General features: G+C 33.8%; 2 protein-coding genes across 2 annotated transcripts; one reads left to right on the top strand and one right to left on the bottom strand.

Moving 5' to 3' along the window:
• Positions 1 to 393: 393 nt before the first annotated feature.
• LOC127808283 (UPF0496 protein At1g20180) lies at positions 394 to 2,149 on the bottom strand. The gene is made up of 2 exons (XM_052346751.1): positions 2,032 to 2,149; positions 394 to 1,635 (listed from the first exon to the last, which is right to left on the bottom strand). Exons 1-2 carry the CDS (start codon positions 2,069 to 2,071, stop codon positions 551 to 553), a joined length of 1,125 nt encoding a protein of 374 aa, XP_052202711.1. The 5' UTR covers positions 2,072 to 2,149; the 3' UTR covers positions 394 to 550.
• Positions 2,150 to 9,570: 7,421 nt separating this feature from the next.
• Positions 9,571 to 11,422, top strand: LOC127807213 (probable cinnamyl alcohol dehydrogenase 6). Its single transcript, XM_052344891.1, has 5 exons — positions 9,571 to 9,738; positions 9,866 to 9,979; positions 10,135 to 10,651; positions 10,732 to 10,885; positions 10,971 to 11,422. The coding sequence occupies exons 1-5, from the start codon at positions 9,644 to 9,646 to the stop codon at positions 11,195 to 11,197; spliced, it is 1,107 nt and encodes a 368-aa protein (XP_052200851.1). The 5' UTR covers positions 9,571 to 9,643; the 3' UTR covers positions 11,198 to 11,422.
• Positions 11,423 to 16,390: the final 4,968 nt, after the last annotated feature.

The following is a 16,390-nucleotide window of genomic DNA, read 5'->3' as shown; positions in this document are numbered from 1 at the left end:
CCGACAACAAGAAGAACGAGAAATTAAAAAAAAATACTTTTTGTTTCGCCAAACACCCCCCCCCCCCCCCCCCAAAAAAAAAAATATGGTAAAACATCTAGAGATAAAATTTGAATTAGTGTGATAATTTAGAATACAGAATTATTATTAAAAGATGGCATTTACATAGAAAATAACAATAAGGCTGGAAGGCAAATCTAGCATGAACTATATCAAATATTCAGCTCTAAGTGTATTTAGATTGTGTTCGCATTCAAATTTATTTGAGAAGTGTATAAGAGAAGAAGGTCACCCCATCCCTAGAAATTAGTTGGGTAAAGCTGAGACACTAAAAGTGAATAAAAAAACATAAACAAAACTACATCAAATGAACGTGCGCGACATGTTAAACCAAACAAAAAGAACTAAAAACTCTATCAAATATATAAGCAGTAAAAGAAGCTAAACTAAACAGACCTCTTTGTATAACATCGAACAAATTAATATTTTTCAGTAAAGAAAAAAAAAATCAAACAAATATACAAAAACAAAATGAATGCATGGTTTCTCATCATCGATGTCCCTGTTGAAGCATCACAATCTCTTGCAAAACAAGAGCTCTGGATCTATTTATGGTGAGGAAACACAAATAGATATGCTCCTCAAGCTCTTCTAGCTGCTCCAAAAACCCTGTTTGATGCACGCTGAATTCCCTGATCACCTCCATCAGCACCTCACCCTTCCCATGCCTCACACACATCTCTGCTATGGCCTTGCTGTGTTCCATCTCATCCTGCAGCCTCCTCACAAGCCGACTCATCGTGTCGAAATCGTTGATCAGAATGAAAACCCCCTTCGCCGCAACCTCAAGCTGCGCCCCGACCCTCTCCAGCAAGCTTGTCCTTAACGCTTTCCTCACCATCTTGCTCTTCTTCCTCACCAACCCCAAACAACAGCAAGAAATAAGAAGCCCCGGAGCCGCTGCGACGCCGACCACGCTGTGAACCGCAAGGCCTAGCAATGCGATCACAAGTGCAGCGTAGGAAACCACAAGGCTGAATCCTGCCATCTTTTTGCAGTGTCTAATTACCTTTGCTCTCCTTCTAGCCTTCTGAAACTTCTTCGTCAATCTCTGGAGCAAATGGCCGTGGCGTTCGCGGAGATTGCTGAACTGGTCGGGGCTGATTATTAGCAACGGATTCTTGAGGGTCGCAAATGAGGCGAGCTCCTCAAAAACAGCGCGGGATTGAGAATCTGTGAAGGGTTTGTCATGGCGGATCATTTTGGTTACCGTTTTGATGATTCGGTAATTGGCCCGGGCTTGGAGGACGCTGCGGAGGAGTAACTCGCATGTGTTGCAGGCTTGGAAGCTGGCGTCGAAGTATTCGGCGATGAGGCTGGGGAGATTGGAGGACTCGATCATGGCCATTAGCGTTTCTTGGCTGGGTTCGAGCACGAAGTCGGAGAGATGAAGGCGCAAAGGGAGGGAAGAAGAAGAAGAGGCTAATCGATCGAGGGTGGTTCTTCCGGCGGCGAGCTGATCCTGAACTTTGTTCAATATCTCTACGTAAGATTTTGTTCTGTGGACTTTAAGATACTCTTCATTGACGCTTAGCTTGTGAACGAAGTAATCCACACGTTTCTTTTCGCGTCTACCTGAAATAATTAAGATGGGATAAAGGTTACAAATCAATGGAAAACAAGAAAAGTATCCATGGATATATATGTGTGTGTGTGTATGGATTGAACTCAATTTGCATGCTTTAATTTGGAAGAACAAAAGAGATCAAAACCCAAATCAAAAACAAGAAATGGAAAGCTAGTTATATACAAATTTTGGAAAAAGAAATTTTGGCACAGAAACAAGGTAAAATCGTAAGTTTACTTTTGTCGAATCAACTAATTAATTAAGTTGGCACCAAAATCATTTTCCAAGAACAAAACCCATTAAAAATCAGAGAGTTCATCGAGAGAAAGCTATACAACTAATGATCAAGATGATGATTTGACTACTGAGAGAGAGAGAGAGAGAGAGAGATGAAACACATTAACCTGCAGTTGTGAAGGGTGATTTGAGCATGGACCAGACCATTTTAATTTAATTATCGCAGAAGAGAGAGCTCATGAACATATGTATATATATGTGTAGCTAGGTCGTCTTCGTCATGAATGAATAGAGATAATAAGAGAGGGGTGGAAGTTATATATATATATATAAGGAAGGGTTGGGAGAGAGAGAGAAGACAGGGTGCCAGGTGCCAGTTGGCAGTTGACACCGCCACACAAAATGGGCAATGGATTTCGTCGAAGACTCACACTATGACTTCCCTCACACGTTGAGTTTCTCTTTCTCTAGCTTAGCTAGCTACCTAGCTCTAGAACAGAGTAATTGCTTGCTTGGAGACAAAGCCCTAAATGAAATTGTCTTCTTTCTAGTTAATTAGTTCTTCTTCATCATCACCATCGATCATATATATATATATATATATTATCATCCTCCTCCTCCAGTCCTGCCAATATTGTTATTTGTGCTTCAGAATTTTTGGGTTTCTTTCTTAATTTCTCCACTTCCAAATAAAGCAAATTTAGGAAAGAAGCTAATTGAAGGCATGTAAGGGGTTGGTTACCTTTGGATATTCAAGCAAGACAACCAAAAATCACTTAATTATTCTTTCTTTTAGAATATATATATATATTAATACAATAATAATAATAATAACTTGTCAAAGGAATTTATGTTTTTGAAGTTATCGTTACTACATATAATTAAGAAAAAATCTTTTTGATGGGAAATTTGGCCATGTGGTAGAAAAAAGTTTGGCGATCGATGGGAATGATGAAGTCTTATTACTTGAACTACACGTTAATATGGAAGAGTAACATCTCTCTCTCTCTCTCTCTCTCTCTCTCTCTCCCCACCACATCCACATCCACGTCCATATCCACATCCTCTTTTGGAAACTTCACGTAATTTTGCTCTTCAAAATTATTTGATTTCTAACACCCATCCCCATAAGAGAAAAGCACGTGCTGCATATATATATATATATATAGCTTCTTGTCATTCACGTTAATTTTCTTAATTTGTTTCACCAGAATTCACAAATTAAGTTAAGAAAAATTAATTTAATGCATGCTTCTTAAATTTATGCATGGTACTTTAATAAATGTTCATATTTAACCAACCATGCAACCAGCCACTGACATTGTCACTTGAGTTTAGAATATTTAACACCAATTTGTGTTTTAAATTATCATTTTAAAAGTTAATTAAATTAAGCTACTTAACAGCAAAACTATATATATATATATATATATATAAAGAATGTTAAGTTGGGGATCAACATTTATTATTTATTTTTATGATTAGTAAGTATAACATATATAGCAACTATATATAACATAAGATAACACACCAATATTAAATATCAAACTAACAGCCTCAAGTAGTCTTAAGGATTAGAAGAGATTGTTAATTAGATTATTTCGGATAAGAACTAATTCTGAGAATTAAAACTTTATCCTTGATTATGCTATAAAAAATAATAGAAAAGGTTATTAAAACTTACCTTAAAGTTATCCATAAATATAAATTGTGGTAGAAATTAGGCTTCAAAATCACTCTAAATTACGCTTTCCAAAATTTCTCTTGAAATTATATATGCTATACAAAAAAAAAAAAAAAAAGCCCAAGATTATGCCATGCATAAAGGTCTCAGAAGTCAGAACTTATCCTATACCGTGCTACAAATTTTTTTTATAAAACTTATATTGAAATATACTAAAATAATTTCAAAACTTATATACACACCCAGAAAGAGGGAAAAAAAAAGGCTTTAAATAAAAGGGAAAGGAATTTTTTTATTACAAATTAATTACTCTTTGATAAAAGTCTTTAAATTTGAAAAACATATAGTCTTTTATTATGTATTATATATGTACAAAAGGCAGAGGCAGTTGGTCCCAGAAAGTTCTTATTTTCGGTGTTTAATGAGACGAACAGAATAGCTAGCTAGGGTGGAGAAGGAGAAGGCTACCCCAGAAGATCGATCGAAGACAATTAAATTAATTTGGCATTCGTTTCCCTTAATTCCTTGCGAATATATACAAGCTTAAGTTAAGACATGCCCTGAAGCAGAAAGTTCGTTCGTCGGTACGTACGTAGCTTCCTATTAAGACTTAATTTACTAACTTCCGCTGCCTACATATATATCCTAATTGATTCTTCTAGCTATATGAATATTATTTACCCTAGCTAACTCAACTGACGTCACCTCAGAATATTTAAATCTATAATTAAATAAGAAAATCACAATGCTTTTCTTCTTTCTTGTTCTTGTTGTCTTCTTTTTTTTTTTTTTTCTTCTCAGCCCAATTGTTGGGTTGGATTTCAGATTTGAGTTTAGACACGAAGAAAGAAGAAAAAGAATAATAATATTAATTATGCAGAAGGTGACAAATCTTTTCAAGTTTTGGCAGCAAATTAATAATTGATGCAAATTAAGCACATACATACATATATATATATAGGTTGAAGGAATTAAGCAACCAAATTATGAAAATATATAGGCAACAAATTGCATCATTGCTTGTGGCCCTAAGTTGCGCAAATGAACAAAATTAAGGGGAGACGGCACATATATATATATACATCCACCCATGCATGCAGCATATATATATATATAATAATAAGCTAATTAAAGCTAGCTAGCTTCTCCTAAATAAAATATCTCTTTGATTACTTCACATCACATATATGAATTAGTTTGGAAGAAGCAGGCCCGGCCCCGTTTGGTTCTTCCCCCAATTCAATTTGTCGACGTACGTTCCACTATTATTATTAATTAATTGCTGCTTTCACTCTATTATTAACTTTTTTACCTAAAATACTCAATGTCCCACAATATATATATATCCTAAAAGCTTCTTTTAATTATAGTCGACGGGTAATTAAATTATTAGTTCTATATATATATATAATAGTGTTTAAGTTATATTTAATTATTAAACTAAAATTTACTTTTTATCTAGTACTAGTATATATAGTCCTACTATAAGAAAAATGAGAGTTTGATAAACAATTCATCATTAATTAAAAAATTTGATAACTAAGATGATCGAAAAAATTATTCAAAAATTAACTTAATTGTATAATACGTTTTTATAAATAAATTGACCAATAAATCACCCTTCGAGCCAGCCCGAGCAACTCAATGTCAATGACCCATCCCTTTTAATATATAATTATGGTTTTGGTAAAAGGGAAAAAATAAAAAAAAAAAACAAAAATCAGACAACTTGTGTGATGTAACGTAACTGGGTGGGCTGGGTTAGGCTGGCAGGCTGGGCCCAATCTGAACAGAGTATGTGTTGGGGCGTGGGGGCATAAAACTGGAGTTGCATGAATATTTATATTTCACAGTGAAAGAAAAATCATAAAGAAAAGTTGGGGGCATAATTAAACTAAAAAACCAACAAAAATTAAATAAAAAGGGCAGCAGCTTCCAAATCATGGGTGGCCACACCTTCAGAAGCAGATATAAATGCCGTCTAATTAGGGAGAGAAAGCCATCAAACTCTCAGTAACATATCATATTGACTTTTATTATTATCATTTTTAAGTGGCTGCCCAATTTGGTAGGTTGGACTTTGAGTCTCAATCGGATTCATGGTGTGGCTAGAGCTCGAAAATCGGACCCGGCGAGGCCCTCCTCTCACTTGGCCCACTCATTTTGTGGACTAGGCTTAATTTGACCTATAAGGGAGATAAGGCAAGTCAAGTGGGGTAATAAAAAATGAGGACTCGGCACGATCTTATGACTCTTAATAAACGAGTCAAGGCGGGCAGTGCAAAGCCATTTTGATGGGCCACTCCTATTTTGGTGGACTATTTTAGCGGGCCACCCTATTTTTGATGGGTTGAGCTGGGGCTGGGGATGAGGCTCGGACCACAAAGCACTCATCGGGCTGGGCTGGGTTGGGAGGCGGGCCCATGGCCCGTTTGCCAACTCTAGGTGTGGCCACAAGCAGATGGAGTTTTTGCAATTTCCACTGCCAATGTCTACTTAATGTGAATATCGATGTCTACATATCATAGTGAAGTACATTTTAGATTCAATTTCTTATCTTGTGCAATGAGGCAAAACCTCCACTTACGATTTACCTCTTCTATCAAAATCGAGAACATGAGCAATGAGGGTTGCGCAAGGACGATCATCCCAAGAAAAAAATGTAGCTATTTTCTAGCATTTGTTAAAATGAGCAACATAAGAGAGTATCAAGATAAATCTAGAATGGTTTTCGAAGCAAGATATGAAATGATCGAGATAAGGTTGAAAAGTATTTTAAGATTTTTATCAAATTATTTATTAATTTTTTTGAAATGCATTAAAGGACACATATGTCATTTTTTTCTTATATGAAGGAACTAAGATATGCTCATCTTGAGAGGAGAAGAAATATGCATATTTTGAAAAATCAAGATAAAAGGTCAAAATATAGTTTTCTCAAGAATGATCAGATAAACTTAGCAAATATATTGGAAATGATAAAAATCTAAAATGCATCTCGTATCTTGAGTTTTTTATCCCATATTTTAATTAACAAATATCCCCTAATTGAGTTGGGTTAGGTTGGTTAGGGTGTTTGGATTAGACCGAACCCAATCCATATGTACAAGAAGTCTAGTCGTGTGAGATTCGGCTCATTTTAATATCAGTTAGTCAAATCTCACTGTCACGGGTGGTTTGGGCTACATTCACAAGTCTTACCTATTATATTCCAGCTTTCATGTCCTATATTTCCTTCCAGAGGATGCTATACATACACACATGATAGAGGGATTTATTTTTGAGTTTAAAGTTGTCTTAAACTGGCTTTTCATACAAGAAAGTAAGATGAGATCCAGTTCTTTAGTAAATCTTTTAACGTTTAACTCAGTCAGCCATTATATTTGAAAATGACATAGTAATAATGTAATAAATATATCTTATATGAATTTTTGAATACTGCACCTTTTTATAGACAAATAATGCAGTCAATAAGAATTAGGATAAGATTACACTGAGAATTGAATGTAATCTTCTGGATAAGCCAGGCGAACCAATTATGGGCATGGGCATAGTCTTGAGTCCTGGCCCACCTACCTTACCCTTCGACCCTCGTGAAATGTGGAGCTTTCCGCTTCACGAGAACACACAGAAAAATAATTTTCCAGCAACAAATTTCCTTCATTAATTGATGGTGCACGTTTCAAAAATAACAACAGTTGAAGTTTTTATCTTGGTTCAAGAGGTGAACCACACCGGGCGCCCCACACCTGATTCGATAGAATTTGGGGAGAGGTTAATTATGGTAATTCAGTCGAACTCAGTGACTAAACCCGAGCTCACAGCGCACAAAGAACCCTTCTCATTTTGGAGAGAGGTACCCCACACTGCCGTTTGCGAAACTCGATTCTCGGTCTTGGTTCAAGATTTACCACGAAAGGTACTTTGTGCCCCCTTCTTGACCAACTGGACTGCCCATGCGGACTGAAGTTTTTATCTTTCTATTAGGGTTGCAACCGAGTGTAGTCAAGTTGAATTTATAAAAGATTAAATTTATTTATTAAGGTAACGTTTGTTAAAATAAGCAAGATAAGTGAGTATTAAGATAAGTTCAAAATGATTTTCAGACCAAAATATAGAATGGTCAAGATAAAGTTGAAAAATATTCCAAAATTTTTATCAAATTATTTGTTAAATTCTTTAGAATTCAGTAGAGGACACAAAAATCATTTTTTTTTCTTATATGTGGGGATCAATATATGTTTATCTTAAAGGGGAGGAGAGATATGCATATCTTGAAACATCAAGATAAGAGGTCATTAACGATTTTTTCAAGAATAATCGAATAAACTAAACAAATATGTTGTAAAAGATTAAAATTCGAGATGTATCCCCTAAGAATCTTATTAAATATGGGCAAAGCCCAAACTTAAGTTACGATTAAAAACAAGGTTTAAGTTTAAAATTTTGTTAAATTCAAGGCGGGCTCAAATATTCATTTATATTAATTGAATTTTAAATAAGTTTTAAGAGAGTTAGATAAGAATAATTAGTTATTAACGGGACAGTGTAAGTTAAAAGTTCCCATCATAAAGATACTATCTAAAAAAGAATCAGAAGGATGATTATTGGTGGAGGGGGAAGAAGAATTGAAGTCAGTCATGGGTGCGAAGATGTAAATTTCAAGGAAATAAACAAATTAATTAGTTACAAACAAGGAATCTGCGAAGCAAATCAGACATTCAATAGCCAAATGTGAAACCTTAAATGATGGTTGATTTCATGTCCACCAAACTTGACACCAACCGCATGCACCGCGTGACAATTAAATTTGTTGGAAGTTTAGTTTGATTTGGCACGAAGAAATTGCCGAGCATGCTCCAATAGGCAATGGACGGTGATGGCCTGACCCATTCTATAGCCGAAGTTAAGAATTGTGTTGTTGGGCCATCGATATTACTCTCTCTAATCTTTTATGAAATTGACGGGACACAACATATATTTTTAAAATTGTAAATAAAATAAGAGCCGCAAGAAATGTATTTTATTTAAATAATTTTATTAATTAAAAAAAAATATAATAAACACATCCGACACCAAAACAAAATATTACTTTTAACTATTACCTCAAAGAACAATTCTTATCATTACTCATAAAATAATAAAATTAAAATTTGGTGGGTTTTGCTAATGGGTGTGCATTTAATACACTTCATTTTTAATACTAAATATTTTTTTATTAATTAATAATAAATACATCATACTTTAAAAAATTTTATTAATTAATAAAAATATATCTTAATAAAGTGTTATTTATTGTGGATGTGATTAACTGTAACAGCTAATCCACCTTCATTTATGAGACCGCTACAGCTGCATTAATGAATCCTAACTAACAAGTAAGCCGTTATGTTAATTGGCCGGTAGAAAATAAACGGTTGTGAGAGCTAGCGGGGTAGCACCCAAGCAGAGCACCAGCTATTAGCTACCTAAATAGCTTATTGCGTACAGAGGGTACCTAGCGGGGCAGAGGGATTAAACTACTCGCCCCGACAGTCTTGTCGAGAGACTTATAAAAATAACAAAAATACTTTCACTCAAATTATAAATTTGTTTTCCAATTCATTTCTTGCTCACGCTCTCTCTCCTCTCTTTCCATTTTCAAGCTGTCTCTAACAATTATTGACGGTCGTTGCATTCTCTCGTTATCTTACTGTCTCGTCGACCACCACTATATCCTCTTTTTTTGTTGAGGATATGTTGGTGAAGCAACAACAACAAAACAGCAAGAGAATGCAACGACAAGTGCTGAAGATGACTATAGAAGGAGAGAGAGAAAGTGGGTAAAAAAAAAGATAAAGAAAAATAAATTTATAATTTAGATGAGAGCATTTATCATTTTTACACCCTTCACTAAGGTTGTTGGGCCGAGAAGTATGGTCCGAGTAGAGTTTATATTGTACTTGTAGGTCAGACAAATAAATTAAAAGCTTATATTGAATAATAAATAAATAAGGGGTTGTTAAGAAACTTCATTATAAACCACCAGTTTGCCCGTTACCCAGAGAATCATCCCCCCCCCCGCTCTCTCTCTCCTCTGGTATTCGATCGAATTGATGGCTCAAACAACTCCAAACCACACGCAAACAGTTTCCGGCTGGGCTGCTCATGATTCCTCCGGCAAGATTGTTCCTCACACCTTCAAACGCAGGTACCATCGTTGAGCATTTGATCGTTGTACATCTCTCTTCTGATTGCTACTCAATTAGCTTGATCTGAGACAATATTGATACAACATAGAGATGCTAATAATGGTTTGATCCCTTTGCGATGAGCAGAGAAAATGGCGTGAACGATGTGACCATAGAGATCCTGTACTGCGGCATTTGCCACACTGACATCCACCACGTCAAGAACGACTGGGGAATCACCATGTATCCCGTTGTTCCAGGGTACGTATATGTATATATATATATATGTATATACAGCTACTTAAAGCTATATATGAAAATGTTGTGCGTGTAAACACACACATATATATATATATGATTCATGGGCTGTTCTGTTTGTGATCTGGCTGCGTTTGCATTTTCTATGTTGTTCTTAGGCATGAAATTATAGGGCTGATTACGAAGGTAGGAAACAACGTGAGCAATTTCATGATAGGGGACAGAGTGGGCGTTGGGTGCTTGGCCGCAACCTGTTTGGAATGTGAGTTCTGCAAGGACTCACTGGAGAACTACTGCGACCAGGTTCAGTTCACCTACAACGGCGTTTTCTGGGACGGCAGCATCACCTATGGCGGGTATTCCACCATGCTCGTCGCCGATCACAGATACGTGGTGCACGTGCCGGAGAGTTTGGCGCCGGAAGCGGCGGCGCCACTGCTCTGCGCCGGAGTAACGGTGTTCTGCCCGCTCAAGGACAACGGCATGCTTGAGTCGCGGGGGAAGAAGCTGGGCGTCGTTGGGCTTGGCGGCCTGGGCCATATGGCCGTCAAATTCGGTAAGGCGTTTGGCCACCACGTCACCGTCATCAGCACTTCTCCCTCCAAAGAGCAGGAGGCCAAGGGCCGACTGGGCGCCGACGAATTCATAGTCAGCACCGATCCCGCACAAATGAAGGTTCGTAAATAGCTTAATCAATTTACATTAATTAACTATATATGTCGCGTATTGATTTACTATGATTTTGGAGGCGACAGGCGAAGAAGAGGTCACTGGATCTGATTCTGGACACCGTATCCGCCAACCATTCTCTTGGGGCTTACTTAGAACTGCTCAAAGTGAAGGGGGCATTGGTGATTGTGGGTGCCCCGGAGAAGCCCATGGGCCTCCCTTCATTTCCTCTCATATTCGGTAAGCTGAATATCAATCACCTCATAATTTAAAGTTTTTTTTATGTATTTATTATATATATTTGTCTAATAACCCGAGATGACAGGGAAGCGGGCGGTGAAAGGGAGCATGATAGGAAGCATAAAGGAGACGCAAGAAATGATGGATCTGTGCGGCAAGCACAATATTACCTGCGACGTTGAGGTGATAGCGCCCCACCAAATCAACGAAGCCCTGGATCGCCTCGCCAAGAGCGATGTTAGATACCGCTTTGTCATTGACATCAAGGCCGCCGCTGACGCCAACGGCAACGCCAATGCCTCTGACTCGTAAAGTCTGTCTGTCTGTCTGTCTCCAATACAAGGGTTTAATTAATTGCATTGGGAACACTAGTGCGATACTCTGTATCATTGAATTGAGCTTGAAAACCGAAGCCCATGAACAAATTAAATGGATGGTCATGTAACTCTTTTTAAGTTAATTATGTTGCTCTTCCAAATTGGGGGAAGTTGTGGAATCTATCTATAATAAAGCTAATAATATAATGTTTTGAGGAAAGGAATGGAATGGAATGGAAGGAGAGTGAGGAGGGAGTGTGTGTGACAGCTGAGATGATGAGGGGGTAGGAGCCGTATTTATGGTGCGGCGGTGGCCGGTGGGGGTTCGAGAGATCTGATTCAAAGACTTCCCCAGAGCAGAGAGGTCCTTCCATATATTAATTATATTGTTTATGAGCATTTAATTCACCGCACCCACTTCTTCCAACTAATTAAGCGAGAGGCAGAATTTGTTCCTGGCTTGGCTCTTCGTTGATTTTGCCAGGATTGATGATGAGGATGCGATTTAACAACCCGCTGATTTTCATTATATAAAAAGCCACCTAACATAATTAACACTTCACAGCGCCTGCAATATTGCAACATAAAATAAAATTTTGAACGGTTCAACAGTTTATGCATCTTTCTTTACAAGCAAATATTACTTCAATTTTTTTTATTGACACACCAATCGATCAATCATGAATTGAATTGAATTGTTACAAATGATACTAAAGTTACTGTATGACTCAAAATCTTTATTTATTTATAATTAAATTTCTTAATTTGATCGTAACTATAATTTTAAATTTGACTGTGATTATGATTTTGTTAAATTCAATTCTATATTGTTAAATTTGACTGAAGGAATATCTTCATGTATTATTTTTTGATCAAAATATGATTTTACGTGTCCATTCGTATATGATTTTAAATCTATAAATAAGTACCCAAATCATATAAAATCAAACACAAAGTGTGTGCGCGCTAATATCACTTCTTCATTATCAATATTTAGTTAATAATATTTTATTTTTTATATCCATAATTTTTTCTTATTTGAGTTTTTCACATTAAATTCTATATTCGTGTATGGTTAATTGATTTAATTGTGATTTATTATCAATCCAATTTCGTAACAGTTATAATTAAAAACTCACACTTTTAAACTTACACATTAGTCATTATAACAGATGATTTTAAATAGTAATGTTAAATTAGTTGTTGTATTTTAATTCAAAGATTAAATTGGTCATTGTACTTTTAAAAAAAAGATCATGCTAAATGTACATCATTTTTGTATATTTTGGGCTACATAAGAGGGTATTATGATCAAAATATCCCTCGTCTCACATGCACTTCTATACGCCTCATGAGATACTTTTTTATCATTGGTATACCTTTATATAGTTCAAAATGTATATAAAAATATATTAATAATATTTTTTTTATTCTATTATGAGTTAGACGAGGGAAATGAAAGTTACTATTTTAATTCTTTAAATGAAGTAAAGATAAAGTGACTAAATTTAACCTCAAATCCCAATTTGAAAAATACCACACACTTGCAATTCTCATAATGGCCCTAGCTAGGTTGCAATTTCAGTCACTTGGAATATAATTTTTGAATTAGGGTATAATTGTTAATATAGTTGACGTTATTAATAAAATTAAAAAATGTCATTTATGATATCAAAATGACATGTACCATAATAGTTAACATTTAAAAATACAATAATTTATTTAATTATTTTTAAAATGTAATGGCCAATTAGGCTCCCAAATCAAAATATAATGATGAAATTTGCATCATCATCCAACGTGTCAATCATAATGTAATGACTAATATAGTGATTTATATGATGCTTTTAAAATATATATATATATAGTAAACAATTCCACTTATATATTTCTTTTAAATCTAAAAAAACTTTGATGTTTTGAGTCAACAAAATTAGAAAGAAGAAGATTGTTAGATGATTGAAATTGCACGATCTCTCACCATTCGTATTCTCAATTTTAATAAAAAAAATAAATTATAAAAAATTTTGTTTCACTACACTACACAGGATAAGGAGTCAGACCCATAATTAATTAGTGTGAATTCTAACTTATTATAATTTGAAAAATATTATTGGTATACCTTTGTATATATTTTGAGTTATATAAAGATATACCAATAACAAAAAAGTCCCTCATAAAGTGCATAAAAGCATATATGAGATGCATGATATTTTAATCATAGTACCCCTTTATGTAATTCAAAATGTATAAAAAAATTATACATATAGCATGATTCTTATAATTTAATCAGTCACGAGACAATATTTACCCTTTCTTCTTTCAAAGTCGAAGGGTTGTAGAGTCCACGCCTTTAATAAGTAACCATCAATTAGAAAAATAAAAGAGAAAGGGAAAGAGGTGAACCATTAAGACAGTGAGCCCATCGGCATCAATGTTACAACCCAAACTAAAAAGCCCAATGACTCACTTCAAAGTTCAAACCAACCTCAAGCCCATTGGATTCCAACGCAAGTAAGAAGGAAGAACAAATGTAATAATGACTTTTTTTTTCTTATAATAAAGAAATACTTAGATGCTGTTGGATTAGCAAAATAAACCTTTTAATGGCCCTTCTGTTTTAGGATTTTTTTTTATTTTTAATTTTAATCTTATTGTTAAAGAATAAGATGAGAAATAAAAAATTCAATCACATTTAAACACAAAAACTTTTTACATGAAAAATCTTGAAAAGGAAAAACCACAATCATTAGGACGACAGAAAAAAAATATCACTATATAGTAAACTTTACAATTACAAAACTCAATATTTTCTCTCTAAACTCAAGTCTCAATTACACCTAATTCTTATCTCTCACTGTTCTAACCAATTCATATAAATGAATTACATTCAATTCATATAAGTTAGTCAACAAATCAAGGTCATATTATAAAATATTTGAAATTTTCATTTTGTTAGTTGACAAATTACTTGAACTTAGTCGATAAATCAAAACTTACCAATCTATTAGTCGGCAGATGGTTTGGGATTAGTCGACAGATCAAAAAACAAAACACTTAAAGTAGTCGACAAGAGATTGGTTTTTGCTTTAAGAAAAATCTTTCATATTACTTTCAAGATATTTGATTTAAAATAAGTTTCACTTTTTTTTTCAAACTGTTTAAACATACACTTAGTCTTATTTCATCAAGAAATTAATTTTTGATTAATTGCGAGGTACGGACATACATGAAACATTTTTCATCATCAAAACATATTTAAAATATTTTTATTATCAAAATATTTATATCTAGAGTAAGATATCACTTGTAGGTTGTATTGGCCAGTTCTTTGGCATACATATACCGTTAGCAAGTTGTATATTTATATTTGTATTTTTAGCTCATTCTTATTCAAGTAAAAGTCAAATCCAATTTTCTTGAGGGTGTTGGGGAGGGTGACTATTGTCACTTTGTTTTCTAATTTGTCGATCCTTGGTTGGAAATTGGTGATGAATTGCCTCAAAGGTTCATTAAGGTTGGACTTTACGCATAGTAATCACAAGCTACATTTCTTTGGGGGCTCAATTACCTAGAAACCTATCTATAAATTCCTCTACAAGCTGTTTGAATTTGAAGTCACTAGCCTATGAGATTCGTATTAAACCAATCTCTTCCACCTTTATGCAATGTTTGTGAAAAGTTTTGAGACATGACAACCTTAGTGGCATACATCACAATACTAGTAGAGATGTTTCTCAATTTTTTTTTTTTAAGGTAATATTAAGAAAAAAGATTTATTCTAACGTTATTGAAATTAGAATTGATTGTTCGATTTTAGAAAATTATTCTAAATCTTAATTGAGTTGAGCTTATTGCTTAACTTTGAATAAAAATTTTAGTCGAATCAGGTAGTGAAATCCTAAGCATGATCGATTTGAGAACTCTCATAAGACAATAAAATTGAGCATGACTTGACTAGTGAATACATATATCAAGCGAGTTGATTATTAGATATTATTAATTATAAAATTGAGTTTTTTTTTATCTTTTAATGAAATATTCAAATATTTAATTAAACTTTAAAATTAAAAACATAAAATATTTTGTATAATTGAACACGGCCTATGACTTTTGTATACGAAAAAAATAAAAAATAAAAGAGGACTATTTTTGTATGATTGATTATAACGGAGTAAATGGGATCACTTCGAAATAGGCATCGATTTTTACATGAAATTTCGGCCCAAAGCCACAGTCAAAGTCAAAGTCAATTTGGAATCATAATTAATTGAATTGATCATTCGCCAGAGTAAACTTACCAATTTAATTCACAAGTTTGATTAATATTAAACTTCATTTGCAATTCAACTAATCTTTTCGACTCAAAAAGGAAGCAAAAATGGAGTAACCACCACTCCCATATATAAATAATTTAGAACCTTTAATAACATTAATTAATTAATAATTTTAATGGTAATGTAATTAATGTGATTTAAATGCTCTAAGTTGAGCTTTGTATATATAATAATAGAAAGAATAGATAATAGAATATTGTCATAATTCATCCTAAGTTCAAAGAAAGAAAAATGTTACAGTAATTAGGTATGAAGAGGCCAATTACCCTCTTAACAATGGACTATATATTACTTATTTTAATTAAATAATTAAAGAGTCAAATTTTATGTAACAGTTAAGAGTTGGAGAGTTACTTTTTAATATGCTTCATGATCATTTAATATTGTAATTTAATGGCTGATGTAGAGTGAACCCATCAATCGGGTTAAATATTTAATTATTTTAGTTGGTTATAAATTAATTTAGTGATGAACAGAATTAATTAAATTTATATATAATAATATAATTAAATCATTCTAAAATTAATTAAAACAATTGAACCAATCAAAATGATCGTAATTAATTAAAATAATTGAACCTTAAAAGGGTAATGTTAGCGAGCGCTTAAAATGTAATAATTATATTTTATTTTTAGATAAAGTGTATTTATTATATTTTATTTGTTTCTTACAAAATACGGCACTTTATTTTTAGTTCCTAAACATTCTTATTGGTTAGTTAAATATTTTAGCATACAATGGATTATTATCAGCCAATAAAAGCATTTAAAGACCATAAACAAAATGTAATAAATATACGTATTTACAAAAAGAAGATGTATTTATTATATCTTAATGAATGCCTTAACATT

The sequence above is a fragment of the Diospyros lotus genome, chromosome 8 (genome assembly GCF_014633365.1).
Source record: "Diospyros lotus cultivar Yz01 chromosome 8, ASM1463336v1, whole genome shotgun sequence".
NCBI lineage: Eukaryota > Viridiplantae > Streptophyta > Magnoliopsida > Ericales > Ebenaceae > Diospyros > Diospyros lotus.
The sequence above is the reverse complement of the archived record's forward strand: the minus strand, read 5'-3'. Positions and strand labels throughout refer to the sequence as shown.

What these genes read in the sequence shown, in the direction of transcription:
- LOC127807213 (XM_052344891.1), top strand. Translation starts at nt 9,644, where the DNA reads ATGGCTCAAACAACTCCAAACCACACGCAAACAGTTTCCGGCTGGGCT. An exon ending in CCTCACACCTTCAAACGCAG is followed by an intron (nt 9,739 to 9,865) that starts GTACCATCGTTG and finishes TGCGATGAGCAG; the next exon opens with AGAAAATGGCGTGAACGATG. An exon ending in ATGTATCCCGTTGTTCCAGG is followed by an intron (nt 9,980 to 10,134) that starts GTACGTATATGT and finishes TGTTGTTCTTAG; the next exon opens with GCATGAAATTATAGGGCTGA.
- LOC127808283 (XM_052346751.1), bottom strand. Translation starts at nt 2,071, where the DNA reads ATGGTCTGGTCCATGCTCAAATCACCCTTCACAACTGCAG. An exon ending in ATCACCCTTCACAACTGCAG is followed by an intron (nt 1,636 to 2,031) that starts GTTAATGTGTTT and finishes TAATTATTTCAG; the next exon opens with GTAGACGCGAAAAGAAACGT.